The 15194-nt window shown below is 37.9% G+C and overlaps 1 protein-coding gene across 1 annotated transcript in view; it reads left to right on the plus strand.

Moving 5' to 3' along the window:
• LOC125149402 (ankyrin repeat domain-containing protein 26-like) overlaps nucleotides 1-15194 on the plus strand; it is a 107727-nt gene that overhangs the window by 66602 nt on the left and 25931 nt on the right. Inside the window, 4 exon segments of the mRNA XM_047828302.1 lie at nucleotides 7763-7976; nucleotides 9804-9987; nucleotides 12031-12987; nucleotides 14774-14920. Coding sequence (XP_047684258.1) covers nucleotides 7763-7976; nucleotides 9804-9987; nucleotides 12031-12987; nucleotides 14774-14920 — 1502 coding nt within the window.

A 15194-nucleotide genomic window follows, 5' to 3' on the forward strand; every position in this document is an offset into this window, starting at 1 on the left:
CAAGAGAGTTCCCATTTCTGCACATCCTCACCAACATCTGTTGTTTCCTGTGTTGTTAATTTGATCAACTCTGACCGGTGTGAGGTGGTATCTCAATGTGGTTTTGATTTGTATTTCCCTGATGATGAGCGACCTTGAACATCCTTTCATGTGCCTGTTGGCCATCTGGATGTCTTCTTTGGAAAAGTGTCTATTCGTGTCTTCTGCCCATTCTTTCCCTGGATTATTTGTTTTTCAGGTGTTGAGTTTGGTAAATTCTTTATAGAGTATGGATGCTAATCCTTTATGTCATTTGCAAATATCTTCTCCCGTTCCATTGGTGCCTTTTAATTTTGTGGATTGTCTCCTTTGCAGTGCAGAGGCTTTTTACCTTGATGAGGTCCCAATAGCCCAATTTTGCTTTTATGTCCCTTGCCTTCAGAGATGTGTTGAGTAGAAGTTGCTGTGGCCAAGGTCAAAGAGGATGTGGCCTGTGTTCTCCTCTAGGGTTTTGATGGTTTCCTCTCTCACATTGAGGTCTTTCATCCATTTTGAGTTGATGTATGGTGTAAGAAACTGGTCCAGTTTCATTCTTCCGCATGGTGCTGTCCAGCTCTCCCAGCACCATTTGCTAAAGAGCCTATCTTGTTTCCATTGGATACTCTTTCCTGCTTTGCCAAGGTTTAGTTGGCCATACATTTGTGGGTCCATTTCTGGATTCTCTGTTCTATTCCATTCGCCTTTGTGTCTCTTTTTGTGCCGATAGTATACTCTCTTGATGATTGCAGCTTTGTAGTAGAGGCTCAAGTCTGTGATTGTGACACCTCCAGCTTTGGTTTTCTTTTTTAACATTACTTTGGCTATCTGGGATCTTTTGTGGTTCCATACAAATTTTAGGATTGTTTGTTCTAGCTCTGAGAAGAGTGCCAGTGCAATGTTGGTTGGGATTGCACTGATTGTGTCGATTGCTTTGGGTCGTATCGACATTTTCATAATATTTCTTCTTCCAGTCCGTGAGCATGGAATGTTTTTCCATTTCTTTGTGTCTTCTTCAATTTCTTTGATATTTTTTCTATAGTTTTCAGGATACAAATCTCTTATATCTTTGGTTAGGTTGATTTCTAGGTATTTTATGGTTCTTGGTGTAATTGTAAATGAGCTCAGTTTCTTGATTTCTCTTTCTGTGGCTTCATTATTGGTATATAGAAGTGCAATCAATTTCTGTGTGTTGATTTTTGTATCCTGTGACTTTGCTGAATTCATGTATCAGTTCGAGCAGCTTTTTGGTGGAGTCTTTCGGGTTTTCCATGTGGAGTATCATGTCATCTGCGAAAAGTGAAAGTGTAACTTCTTCTTTGCCAATTTGGATGAGTTTTATTTCATTTTGTTGTGATTGCTGAGGCTAGGACTTCCAACACTATGGTAAACAACACTGGTGAGAGTGGACATCCCTTTCATGTTCCTTATCTCCTGTGGTGGGGGGGGGCGGGAAGTTCTCTGTTTCTCCCCATTGAGGATGCTATTAGCAGCGAGCTTCTCATATATGGCTTTTATGATGTTAAGGTATGTTCCTTCTATCCCAACTTTCTTGAAGGTTTTTCTAGCAAAGGATGCCGTAGTTTATCAAATGTTTTTTTCCTGCTTTTATTGACAGGATCATATGGATGATCGTATCCTTTCTTCTATTAATGTGATGTATCATTTTGATTGATTTGCGAATATTGAACCAGCCCTGTAGCCCAGGAATGAATCCCACTTGATCATGGTGAAGAATTCTTTCATACACTGCCGAATTGGATTTGCTAGTATCTTGTTAAGAATTTTGGCATCTATGTTCATCAGGAACATTGGCCTGTCATTCTCCTTTATAATGGGGTCTCTATCTGTTTTGGGAATCAAGGGAATGCTAGCTTCACAGAATGAGTCCGGAAGCTTTTCTTCCATTTCTTTGTTCAACAGCTTGAAAAGTATAGGTATTAACTCGGCTTTCAATGTCTTGTAGAATTCCCCTGGGAAGACTTCTGGCCCAGGACTCCTATTTGTTGGGAGATTTTTGATAATTGATTGAATTTCTTCGCTGGTTATGGGTCTGTTCAAATTTTCTATTTCTTCCCATTTGAGTTTGGGTAGTGTGTGGTTGTCTAGGTATTTGTCCATTTCTTCCAGGTTGTCCAGTTTGTTGGCATATAAATTTTCATAGTATTCTCTAATAATTGAATTCCTGTGGTGTTGACTGTGATCTCTTTCATTCATGATTTCATCTCTTTGGATTCTCATTTCTTTCTGAGAAAGCTGGCTAGGGGGTTATCAAGTTTATTTATTCGTTAAAAAAAAAGCAGCTCTTAGATTCACCGATCTGTTCTTTGCATTCTTGTGTTTTGCGTTTTGTTTTTTGGTTGTTTTTTTTTTTGTTTTGTTTTGGTTTTTTTTGGATTCTATGGTGTTTATTTCTGCTCTAATCTTTATTATTTCTTCTAATGGCTGTAGGGTTTCTTTGCTCTTCTTCTTGTAGTTTCTTTAGGTGTGAGGTTCGATTTTGTATTTTGGATTGTTCTATTTCTTGAGAAATGCCTGGATTGCAATGTGTTTTCCTTTTAGGGCTGCCTTGCTGCATCCCAAAGGGTTTGGACTGTCATGTTTTCATTTTCGTTTGCCTCCATATTTTTTTAATTTCTCTTTTCATCGTCTGGTTGACCCATTCTTTCTCCAATAGGATGTTCTTTAACCTCCATGCATTCAGAAGCTTTCCAAACTTTTTCTTTTGTTTGATTTCAAGTTTCATAGTGTTGTGATCTGAAAATATGCATGGTATGATCTCAGTTCTTTTATATTTATTGAGGGCTGTTTTGTGACCCACTGTGTGATCTGTTTTGGAGAATGTTCCACGTGTACTCGAGAAGAATGTGTATTCTGCTGCTGTTGGATGAAAAGTTCTGAATAGGTCTGTCAAATCCCTCTGGTCCAGTGTATCATTCAAAGCCTTTGTTTCTTTATTGATTTTCTGCCTAGATGATCTGTCCATTGTTGCAAGGGAGTACTAAAGTCACCTACAATTTCCATATGATTATCAATAAGATTGCTTATGTTTGTGATTAGTCAATGTATATATTTGTGGGGTCTCTAGTTGGGGCCACCAACATTTACAATTGTTAGCTCTTCTTGATGGATAGATCCCTTAACTATGACGTATTGCCCTTCTTCATCTCTTGTTAGAGTCTGTGGTTTGAAATCTCATCTACGTATGGCTACTCCAGCTTTCTTTTGACTTCCAGTAGCATAATACATGGTACTCCATCCCCTAACCTTCAATCTAATGGTGTGCTCATGTCTAAAATAAGTCTCTTGTAGACAGCATATAGATGGATTTTGTTGTTGTTTTTAATCCATCGCGATACCCTGTGTGTTTCGATAGGGGCATTTAGTCCATTCACATTCAGAGTGATTATTTAAAGATATGGATTTAGTGTCATTGTGTTGTCGGTAGGTTTCATGCTTGTGGTGATGTTTCTGGTCCTTTGTAGACTTGGCAACATTCCATTCACATAGTCTTCCTGAGGATCTCCTGCAGGGCTGGTTTAGTGGTCATGAGCCCTTTTAGTTTTTGTTGTTCTGGGAAAGCTTATCTCTCCTATTCTGAATGACAGCCTTGCTGGAGAAAGGATTCTTAGCTGCATATTTTCCTATTCAGCACATGGACTTTCTCCTACCATCCCCTCCTGGCCTGCCAAGTTTCAGTGGACAGGTCTGCTACTACCCATATGTGTCTACCCTTGTAGGTTAAGGCCCGTTTGTCCCTTCCTGCTTTCAGAATTCCCTCTTTCTCTTTGTAACTTGTCAGTTTCACTATGATATGCTGTGGAGAAGACCTATTCCTGTTGAATCTGAAGGGAGTTGTCTGTGCCTGCTGGATTTGGATGTCTGCTTCCTTCTCCAGATTAAGTAAGTTGTCACCTATAATTTGTTCAAGTAAACCTTCTGCCCTTTTCTCTCTCTCTTATGCTGGAACTTTGATGATATGGATATTATTACATTGCATTGAATCACTTAGTTTTCTAATACTCCCTTCATGGTCTAATATTTTCTTATCACCCTTTTTCTTGGCTTCATCATTTTCCATAATTTCATCTTCTATATCACTTATTCTCCCCTCTGTTTCCTCCATCCTTGCTATTACTGCATCTAGTTTATATTGCATCTTATTTACAATATTTCTTCATTGTTGTGACTATTTCTCAGTTCCTTCATCCCTGCAGCAATAGATTCTCTCCTGTCTTCTATGCTTTTTTTGTAAGCTCAGCTGTTAATCTTACAACTGTTATTCTAAATTCTTGAACCGGTATATTTATTGTTTATATCTGTTTTGAGCAGTTCTCTAGCTGTCATTTCTTCCTGGAGTTCCTTTTGAGGAGAATTCTTCCATTTCATCAGTGTTCAGTACTTTATGTGTTTTCCTAGCTGTCATGTGTCCTGCACCTGAGAGCACTACTATTTTTAAAAGGGGTCATATGCTGTCCAGGGCCTGGCCCTTCAACAGGTATTTTTGGAGTGTGTTTCATGCTCTCTGTTGTGACTCTGGTTGCTTTATTTCCCTACTCCTATTGGTGGGTTGGCCATTCCACTAGGTGTGCTTAGATTTGTTCATAATGTAACCTTGGAAACAAATGTAAACAGTGTGGGGGGTGGTGGTGATGGAAGATGTCTTATCCCATACAAAGGGAGAAATGACAGGGGCAAGGGAAAAGAGAAGAGACAAAAAATTGACCAGGCAGAGAATCAGAGATACTATACAACTTAATCCAAGGAGGGAAAAGAGAGAGAGAAAGAGAGAGAGAGAGGAAAATGAAGAAGAAGAAGATACAGAAGAGGTGCAGAAAAAATAGATTAAAAATCTCCATGACCTGGCAAGTTGTCCTCCTGGGCCCCTGGAGATGTTTATGTCACTCTGTAGCCTGGATTCCTAGATTTCCACGTCTTCTTGCCTCACTTCTGTGTTTGAGGGACGCGGTAATTTCACGTCCCACTCCTTCTCTGTCATGTTGACTCACCCTCTCTTTAATGTAGTGTTAGATTTGATGTGTGGATGGTTTCTTCAGAAATTTTGCTCCCATGCTTATGACAGAATTTTCTTTCTTATAGTATCTTTGTCTAGTTTTGGTTTCAGGTAATGTTAGCATTATAGAATGAGGGGAGAAATATTTCTCCTCTCCACTTTTGGGGGAGACTTTGTGTAGAATAGATGACAACTGCCACAGGAGCAGGGTGGGGAGGGGCGCCTGGGAAGCAGGGGAGGAGCCACAAAGGCAGCAAGGAGCATCGCACTTCCCTCTTCTTTTTTAATGTATACATTCAGTGCCATCAGTCTTCATGTGAGTGCTACTAAAGCAGGACTCTACAAATTCTACTGTGGTTTCATTTTCATACAGCTCAGAATCGTTTCTAATTTTTTTCTCTTTTCATTAGTTCTTTGACCCAGGGGATATTTTGATGTGTTCTGTAGTTCGCAAATAGTTGAGTGTTTTCCAGAGATATTTTTGTTCTTGATTTCTGATTTGATTGCTTTGTGGTCAGGGGACACACTTTTATGACTTCAGGCCTCTTGACTTCTTCCTTTTATTAAGAGTTATTTTATGACCCAGAGTATCATCTTTTTTGGTAAGTGTTCCATGGATCCTTGGGAAGAATAGTGGTGGTCAAGTCTACTGTGTCCTTGCTGATGTTGTGCCTATTGAAATATCAGACTATAATTGTGAATTTGCCTATTTCTCTTTTCGGTTCTATCAATTTTTGCTTCAGGTACTTTGAAGCTATTAACGGATCCATGAACATTTAAGATTGCTATTAATTGACCCTTTTATGATTATACAATGACCTGTTGTTTATTGCTGGTAATAATTTTTTGTTTTGAAACTGTGTTGTCTGGTATTCATATAGCCACTCTAGCTCAGCCTTCTTTGGTCAAGTGTTAGTGTGCTATATCATATTTCTGTCTTTTGAACAAATTTCTGTCTTGACATTTTAAGTGCATTTTGCATAGGTAGCATATAGCTGAGTCTTCCTTTTTTATCCATTCTGACACTCTGCGTCTTAGTTGAGGCTTTTAGACCGTTTTCATTTGCTGTGATTATTGATAGAGTTGATTTGAATCTGTCATCATGCTGTTTGATTTGCATTTGTCCTATCTGCTCCTTGTTCCTGTTCTCTTCTTTTTCCGCTTTCTTTTAATTGAGTCATTTTTATGATTCAGTTTTATCCATTTATTATGTATTTATTTATTCACTTATTCACTTATTCATTTAGGCTTCCTAGCTAGAACTTTTCAGTTTTGCTATTGTGGTGGTTGGTTTAGGTTTTATAGTCTGTGGGTTAAACATCACAGTCTAGCTTCCATTAATGTTATACCACATCGTATATAGTTTAGGAAAATTACAATAGTTGACTTCCATCTCTTCTTTCCTAGACAGATCCTTCCTGCGTCGGTGGGATTATAGTTTTCATGAAGTTTAGGAAGATTTGGACCATTTTTTCCCCCTCCCTTTCCCCTGCTTCTTTGGGCAATTGTGTATTTCCCCCTTGAAGTTGTCTCCCAGGTTGCCAATGTTAAACTTCAGTCTTTTGTTTTGTGATGTCTCATATGTGTTTATTCCTGTCCATCGTATTGTTCATGTCTAACATAATTTACATCTCTGTAAGTGCTATTTGGTTTTTAAAACAATAGCTTCTATGCCTCTAGTTGTCTTTTCATGCTTTGTTTGGAGATATCGTTAGGTTACTTACAAACAGATGGATCCTTTAGTGTTGCTATTACGAATTATTGGATGAGTCCAGAATGGTGATCAGCCTAAAGCAAATTATGAGTTTTTCTATCCTAGCTAACGTGAATAGATACTGTCCCTTGTGCTGTGGGAGCACCAGGCAGTGTTTCCTCTATCTTTTCAGATTTTTTTTCCCTTGATGACTTCCTTCCATGTATGCATTGGTTGTTACTCTGCTGAGTAGCCAACGGGGACCCTCTGCAGATGTCCAGGGTTCTTTCTGTGTTCTGCTTTCTCCTCTCCTGGATGCTGACCTGTCATCTCTATGTGCCTTGAATTCACCAGACTCTCAGTTTCGTCACCTCGACTCAAGGAATCTGGAGGAGTCTATTTAAATCATTTATGTCTGCTGGGTCATAGCCTGAAAACTCTCTCAAGGCAGTGAGCTTGGGCATGTGTTAGGCTAACGTGGTTTGTTTCCAGGGATCATTGTCCTTCATTGTCTGAAGTTCTGTGTCTTGAAAATCATGTTAAAATTGTAATTTGTCTGTTTTGGTTTTGCCTGCTTCAGGTAGGAAGATCAATCAGTACGTGTTACTCCATGTTGGCCAGAAGCAGATTACAGTGGAACTTCGGCACACGCTCTAGACCGTCGAGAGTGCTTGTCTTACTCCTTTGCTTAATTGCCTCCTGCTCATCCTTCATTCCTCAGTAGAGTTACCTCTTCCTCAGGGAAATCTATCTTTCCTGGGCCCAATCTGGATCAAGTTATGATCACAGAACTCCGTTTTCTGATACGAACTATCTGAATTTAGACTTAGCGTTTGAGTTGTCTTTCTCCTTCACCAAACTTGAAGCTAATCGCGAACCAGGGGTCTTCTCTAGTGTATCTGTAGAGCTGAGTATAATGTCTTACATTGAAGGTATATATTTATTCAATGTGTGGATGAGTGAATTGAAGATGCACAGTCCTGTATATGCAAGAAGTACTCATATATTTTATTTCTGTTTCTGTTTCTTCTCTGATGCAGATTCTGCTGGCTTCTTAAAAATCCAAAATATACTTGTTTCTTATAAAAGATTAAGGAAACTTAACAAAAATCACTGTAAACGAGTTACGGGAAAAATTAAAAAAATGGAAAAAACGGTTAGTGCACTACAAAACGAGCTACGAGAAGCCAAAGACGTGACATCACGGTTAGAGCATCAAAAAGTGGAATGGGAACATGAAGTATGCTGTTTGAGGTATAGCATCTCGGTTTCAAAGAAATATTTGAACTCTTTACTTTTGGATGACAGATGTGTAGGGGCAGTTTTGTAACTGCAAACTTAACCTTATAGGATTTTCCAGGAAAGAAAACTTCTTTAGTGTTGTGAAGTGTGAGATTCTTGGAAATAACAGAGCACGTTCTTAACAGTGAATACTTCTAAGAATTTAATGTCTATTCCAAATCGCAATTTTAATGGCCGTGTAAAAGTCCACCATAGTCCAAGAAACATCATTATTTAACAGATTGAATTCTGCTTGTTTTTCATCTTTCTGTATTTTAATTAGTGCTGTCAAGAATGTCTTTTATATAAATCTGTTCCTACATTTCTGGTTACTTGGAACAAATTCTTCAATATAATATAATTTGGTTAAAGTATAACAAATTTAAAAAAAGGTCTTTGATCCATATTTTTAAATTGCTCTCAGGAAAGCTTATATTAATTTCTGTACCTACCACCAGAGTATAAAATGGTCATTTTTCTCAAGACAGTAAAATCCCCCCAAATTGATTCCATTTGATCCTTAACAGGCAGGGGTTAAAAGGTAAAGTGGGGGTGCCTGGGTGGCTCAGTTGGTTAAGCATCTGGCTTCGGCTCAGGGGATGATCTCGTGAGTTTGAGCCCGGCTTTGGGTGAGCTCAAGCCCTGCTTTGGGTGAGCACGAGCCCCACTTCGGGTGAGCCCCTCTTCTCTCTCTCTCTGTCTCTCCCTCGCTCTCTGCCCCTCGTGGGATTCTGTCTTTCTCTCTCTCCGCCCTCATTCACTTGTGTCATCTCTCCCTCAATAAAAAATTTAAACAAAGGAAAATGGGGGTGCCTGGGTGGCTCAGTCATTCAAGCGTCTGACTTTGGCTCAGGTCATGATCTCAGGGTTCCTGAGTTCGAGCCCCGCATTGAGGACTCTGCTGTCAGTGCAGAGCCCACTTCGGATTTTCTGTCTCCCTCTCTCTCTCTCTCTGCCCCTCCTTTGTTTGCATGGGCTCTCCCTTTCTCTCTCAAAAATGAATAAACATTTAAAAAAAAGTGATACGGAAAGTGATTGCTGATAAGTTTTTCCAACATCTCTGTCATAGGTAGATAAAATTAATTCAAAAGTGTATACTGAAAGCTCAGATCACTCTCTATTGTTTACTTAATTGATATGTATCCTGTGTTGTTCTAGAAGGGATTTTTAAGTGATTCATAAAGTAGGTAATCATCAACAAGGTAAGTTGCAAGTGTTGTGGAAGAAGAAACAAAAAGTATAGGGCAACAGATATTAGACTTGCTAGTCTAGTCTTGGATGACAGTAATCTGCACGCGTGTGTTGTGTAAACAGCATCCGCAGATGCTGTCTTACACTGCACATCATTTTTGGAGGTACCTGTAATGTTTCGTCAAGTGGAAATTGTATTTCCAGTGAATTGACAAACTTTTTTCTAAACAGCAACTTCTCTTTTTAATGAGAAACTGAATTATCTGTCCTGTGGAGGAATAATTATACCTGTGGGAAAAGGGGTAATATTCAACTCTCACTTCCTTGAATAATTTCAAACTTCTTTCCTAAAACATCTACCAGAGTTATTACTGACTAAAAGTAACTAAGTTGCATAACGCTTTGTCCTTGCTTCTTTTCAATGATATATATGTTTTGGAAGAGATTGAAGTGACAAATTAAAAACATGAGCCCTAGAAAGAAAAAAAAAAAACTTGAGAACATAAAAATTTCATTTGGACGGTAAGCCAACATATGTGGAACCAGATCATAAGAGGAACTTTTTATTTCTAACAAAACAAATTTTAAAATAAGCACATTAAATTGCAGATTTGCTTTAAAACAAGAGGAAGTAAAAAGAAGAAATGCTGATCTGTTATATGAAAAAAGTAGGGAGAAGTTAAGAAGAATAGAAGACCAATATAAGAAAGAAGTTGAAACAAAACAAGAATTTGAACTCGCTCTTAGAACACGAAACATGGAATTGAAGGCCGCAAAAGATAATTTGAATCAGGTAAATTACTTTTTGAGAAAAAATTGTATATTTCCATCAGTATTATGTAGTGTATTATATATATATATTTTATGGTATCCCTTTGATTCAATATATATTATTTAGGTTTAAAATACATTAAAACATGGGATCATGTTCCTTGGAACATTTGTTTAAAGTTTTCCTCTTCAGCTTTTGACTTTTTTTTTTTAACGGTATGAGACCAAAATCGTGATGAAATGTATCTCCAGGTTGTAGAAAAGCGCAGTGACAGTGGCAACTTTCTCCAGAACAGAAGGCCAGAGTATTCCAAGATGGAAGTCTAAACAATCACTTTTACAAGCAAAATGTGCTAGAAATGGCTCATAAGAAAACGAATTCTGAAATATCTTCTTTAGTCATTTTGAAGTACATGTGTGTATGTATTTGTATACATTCTCTCTTTTAATTATTATTACTTTTTCTCCATGTCGGTATATATAAATTTTAAAAACCCAACGCTGTACATCACGGAAACTATAGAGGGTTTTAACAGCACATATATTTTGGGGGAGGGGCATGGGGGACGGTGGCATTTTTGTTTCATCGGATAAAATAATATTCTTGATTAAATGCATTTGTCTGCAACAACTAGTGACATTCATAATGTCCTCATCCAAAGGAGAGGCTTGTATTACTTTCTGTAAGAATCGATGAGCTTTCCCTAATCTCAAAACTATTGCTACTAGCAACATGTGTTTTGGTTTTGAACAGTTACTTCACTGCCTTGATATATTAATAGATCAGTTGAACACTTATGCTAATGGACAGGAGGACGACTATAGCCAGTTCCCAGATCATATTTTCGGTATCAATTCTCCTGCTTTTGAGAAAAGTAACAGTTTGCTTCAAGTAGCGTCCTCTTTCATTACAAGGAACTTTTGAAAACAACGGTATGCTATGGTATACACTTAATGACAATTTATTGATAGGTATTTTATTCCTAATAAAATGGTGGAGTGTCTTTCCCCTCTTTTATATTTAATACTATTTTCAACATGAAGAGGAAATACAAGGTATTGCAGCAGTAATTTCATGATTTTCTAAGAGATGTATACATTTCACCTTATTTCCTATCAGCAGTTTGAAATCCAAGACTTCTTTCATATTTGTGTATTTACACTAGAGAAGTAGCAGTGGTTGGTGCAAGAGCACTAGTTGTGGAGTGAGAAGACCTGGGGAGAGTCCTGCAGCTCACCGTTTTAATGTCTCCATTCTAGAATTGTGATAACGAAATGAGTTCTTTGATATATGGAGAAGTGTTTCTATTATAATACATTGCCTAGATTTCTCAGTTATCAATAGATCTATTCTTATAACTGACTATAGACATGTTAGCAAAGTAGATATCTATGAAATATCCTCAGAAAGAAAAGCATTTTAGGAAATTTAATCTGTCCAAGTAGATGCAGAGCTAACGATTTTACTGTGGGGTAGCTGTGTTTTTGATATCTACTGTAAACTCAATTTTTAAGTGTAGTCAGAGTTATTACTCTTTTATTTCAGGCCTTCTGGTTTGTTGTAAATCAGAGAAAGGCTTTTCCAATTCTGAGATTCTGAAAACTTCTCACGAATTCTTTTTTACTTTCATGCCTTCATTATCTTCAAAGTTCTGAACTTTTGGGAACTTATGCTTGTATAAAATTTGATATTTGGAGCCAGCTTCATTTTTTTCCAGTTGGATATTCACTTAGTGTAATCTTTCTTTCTTTCTTTCTTCTATGTTCCTTTATTCATTAGAGAGAGAGAGAACACAAGCAGAGGAGGGGCAGGGAGAGGGAGCGTGAGAATCCTGAGCAGGCTCCTGACTGTCAGCACAGAGCCTGATGTGGGGCTCAAACCCACAGAATGTGAGATCATTCCCTGAGCCAAAATCAAGAGTCAGACACTTAACCAACTGAGCCACCCTGGCACCTTCTGTAACCTTTTCATTGTTTAAACATAGGTTATGCTTTAATTTCAAAGAAAAGCATGATAATGTCATTTTATTGAATGCGATCTGAAAATGTCCTTTGTTTTACTTAGCTTTCTGATAGTCGTGAGGAAATACAAGATCTGTTGCATAAAAACCACATGTTGCAGGATGAAATCGCCATGCTAAGACTGGAAAGAGACACCATAAAAAATCAGAACCAGAGAAAGGAAACGAAATATTGTGAAGACATTGAAAGTGTAAAGGAAAAGAATGACAATCTTCAAAAGACCATAAAGCAGAATGAGGAAACATTATCAAAAACAATATTCCGATATAGTGGACAGCTTAATGTTCTGACTGCTGAGATTACGAGGCTAAAGTCTAAACTGGAGAATGAAAAACAAAATAAAGAGAGCCTGGAAGCAGAAGTTGAATCGTACCGTGCTAGACTGGCTACTGCTGTACACAATCATGATGAGAGTCAGACATCAAGAAGAGACCTAGAACTTGCTTTCCAGAGAGCAAGAGATGAAGATGGTCACTTACAGGACCAGATGAATTTTGATGTGTCTAAACTACAAGATAACAATGAAGTTCTTTCTCGGCAACTTTCTCAAGATGAAAGTAAATTCAACGCCCTGGAAATTGAGCTCCATCACACAAAAGATGCTCTCAGAGAAAAGACTTTGGTTTTAGAATGTGTACAAAGGGACCTAAGCCAAACACAATGCCAGAAGATGGAAATTGAACACATGTATCAGAAGGAACAAAGTAACGTGAATAAATACATTGCAAAGCAGGAATCCTTCGAGGAAAGGTTATCTCAACTACAAAGTGAAAATATGTTGCTTAGACAGCAACTAGATGCTGCTCACAACCAAGCTGACAGTGAAGAAAAGCTAGTGATTAATATGCAAGACCAGTTTCAGAATATCCAAAAATACCTTAAAGCTAAACGTGAAGAACAAGGTCTTATGCTGGGAGAAAGAAATAAGGAGTTAATCGATGAATGTAAACATATAAAAGAAAGAATGTATAAGTATAAAAATGAGAAAGGGAAATTAGAAGTAAGTATCCAGAAAGATAACAATGTTTCAGATTTCCAGAAAGAAAACTCAGGTAATATTTGATTATGGCTGACTTGTGAATCTAGTTGAATATTAAAAAAAAAAAAGACTATAAATCAACCAAAAGCATAACTCGTATGCAGCAAATAAAAATTAGACCTGAGAGGTGTTTTGATTTGAGTACAGATACTATGTCACCTATGAAACTTTAAGAGGTTAAGTTATAAACTGTTACTAGATGATAGTCTTATACTGCTATAATAATATTTTTTTTAAGTTTATTTTGAGAGAGAGTCGGAGAGAGAACATGAGCTGGGGAGGGGCAGAGAGAGAGAGAATGCCAAGGAGGCTCTGCACTGCCAGCGTGGAGCCCGACACAGGACTCTCAAAGTCAGGAGCTGTGAGATTCATGACCTGAGCCGAAATCAAGAGTTGCTTGCTTAACCGAGAAAGCCACCCAGGCCCCCCCTACAATAATAATTGTCATCTTTGCCACCGCATTTTATTACTGTGGTGAGCTGGTAAATGAAAATGCTCAAAGGTAAAATGAGTATTTTGAAACTTAGATCCAATTAATTGAGTTAACTGGACAGTCACTTCAGATTTCCCAGATGAAATGAAGTATAGGTGCTCTTTCTGGTAGTACTTTCCCTTTGGTAGCTTTTTATGCATTTTAAGTTGGTATGATTTTATTTTTATTCACATAAATTTCAATTTTCAGTCTCAAATCATGTGTTCCTACAACCTCTTAATTCTTTAAAGGTATCTACTTTACACTACATCATAATTTGGGACAACTGTGGTGAGTGTCAGGAAAGCCATGTTTGAGTAATCTTCCCACTGCTGTTTATAACTTATTTTAAATATTTTTACAAATAATTTGCTCATTTCGAAGCTCAGTTACTGTCATGTGGGCATAAGTTTGTCCAGTACAAAGAGAAGTGTATCTCTCTGTGATTTATTAAGTTGGCATTGGATCTCCATTTTCAGACCAAGGAGGGGTTGCAGGATTCTTGTTTAGCAGGAATGGAGTGAGTAGGGGAGAGAGCTGTAGGAGCTGAGGTCAGGGGAGGGGGGTGGAAGCAGGGGCCACTGGAATGACTTGACTTTACTCCGAGATAGGAGTCTATTAGAAGGATAAGAGGAGAGGATTGGATATGTGAGGAATTCTGACGGTAACTTAAGCCTGCAATAAAAAAAAAGAGAGAAAACCTTTCATAATATAGAATTTACGACTGCTGTGCCCACTATGTCCCCATTTCTTTTTGAGACTTCTGTAGGTTATGAAGCTTTGCAAATTCACCAGTGGAGAATGGATAGTGAGGTTGAATTCATTATCTAAGTGACATCATCCTGACTAGGCAGGGAGATAACACCTTTTGTTCTTTAACTGAATTCAGTGAACAGGAATGTGTATGTGTTGCTAAAAGAAGGTGAATTGGGGCACCTGGGTGGCTTGGTCGCTAGGCGTCCGACTTCGGCTCAGGCCATGATTTCACGGTCCGTGAGTTCGAGCCCCGCGTCGGGCTCTGTGCTGACGGCTCAGAGCCTGGAGCCTGTTTCAGATTCGGTGTCTCCCTCTCTCTCTGCCCCTCCCCTCTTCATGCACTGTCTCTCTCTGTCTCAAGAATAAATAAACGATAAAAAAAAATTTAAAAAAAGGAAAAGAAGGTGAATTGATGTATGTGGTGATATTTCTCAAAGTACGCATGTTAGAGTTGTCTATTATTAACATAATTAAATAATAAGATGATTTGGAAAATCAGTAACAGAAATGTCTTATTAGGTAGTGGTGAGAGAACTTCAACAAAAACTGGCTGATACTCTGAAGAAACAGTCTATGTCACATGCTTCCCCGGAGGTTATATCACATCTTCATCTGGAAGATGAGACACGGGATCTCAAGAAGAAATTAGGTCGAATCAGAAGTCAAGTATGTAGTAAATGTAACCTGTCAACAGTTAACTTATAGCTGGTTAAATAATATAAGGTGTTTCAGGATACCAACTTCCATGGACCGCTTTCTTTTGTATTTTCATTATAATTAATTGATTATGATTTTAGTATCTTTACAATACATTTATTTCGTAAACTCTGACTTTCATTCTACTATTTGCGTTATACGTTTTTTTTTCTTGTAATAGGAAAGTTGAGGCTTTTGTCTCCTTCCTCACAGAAATTGAGAAACTTTTTTCTTTCTTAATGTA

Source organism: Prionailurus viverrinus, chromosome D3, assembly GCF_022837055.1.
Source record: "Prionailurus viverrinus isolate Anna chromosome D3, UM_Priviv_1.0, whole genome shotgun sequence".
Lineage (NCBI taxonomy): Eukaryota > Metazoa > Chordata > Mammalia > Carnivora > Felidae > Prionailurus > Prionailurus viverrinus.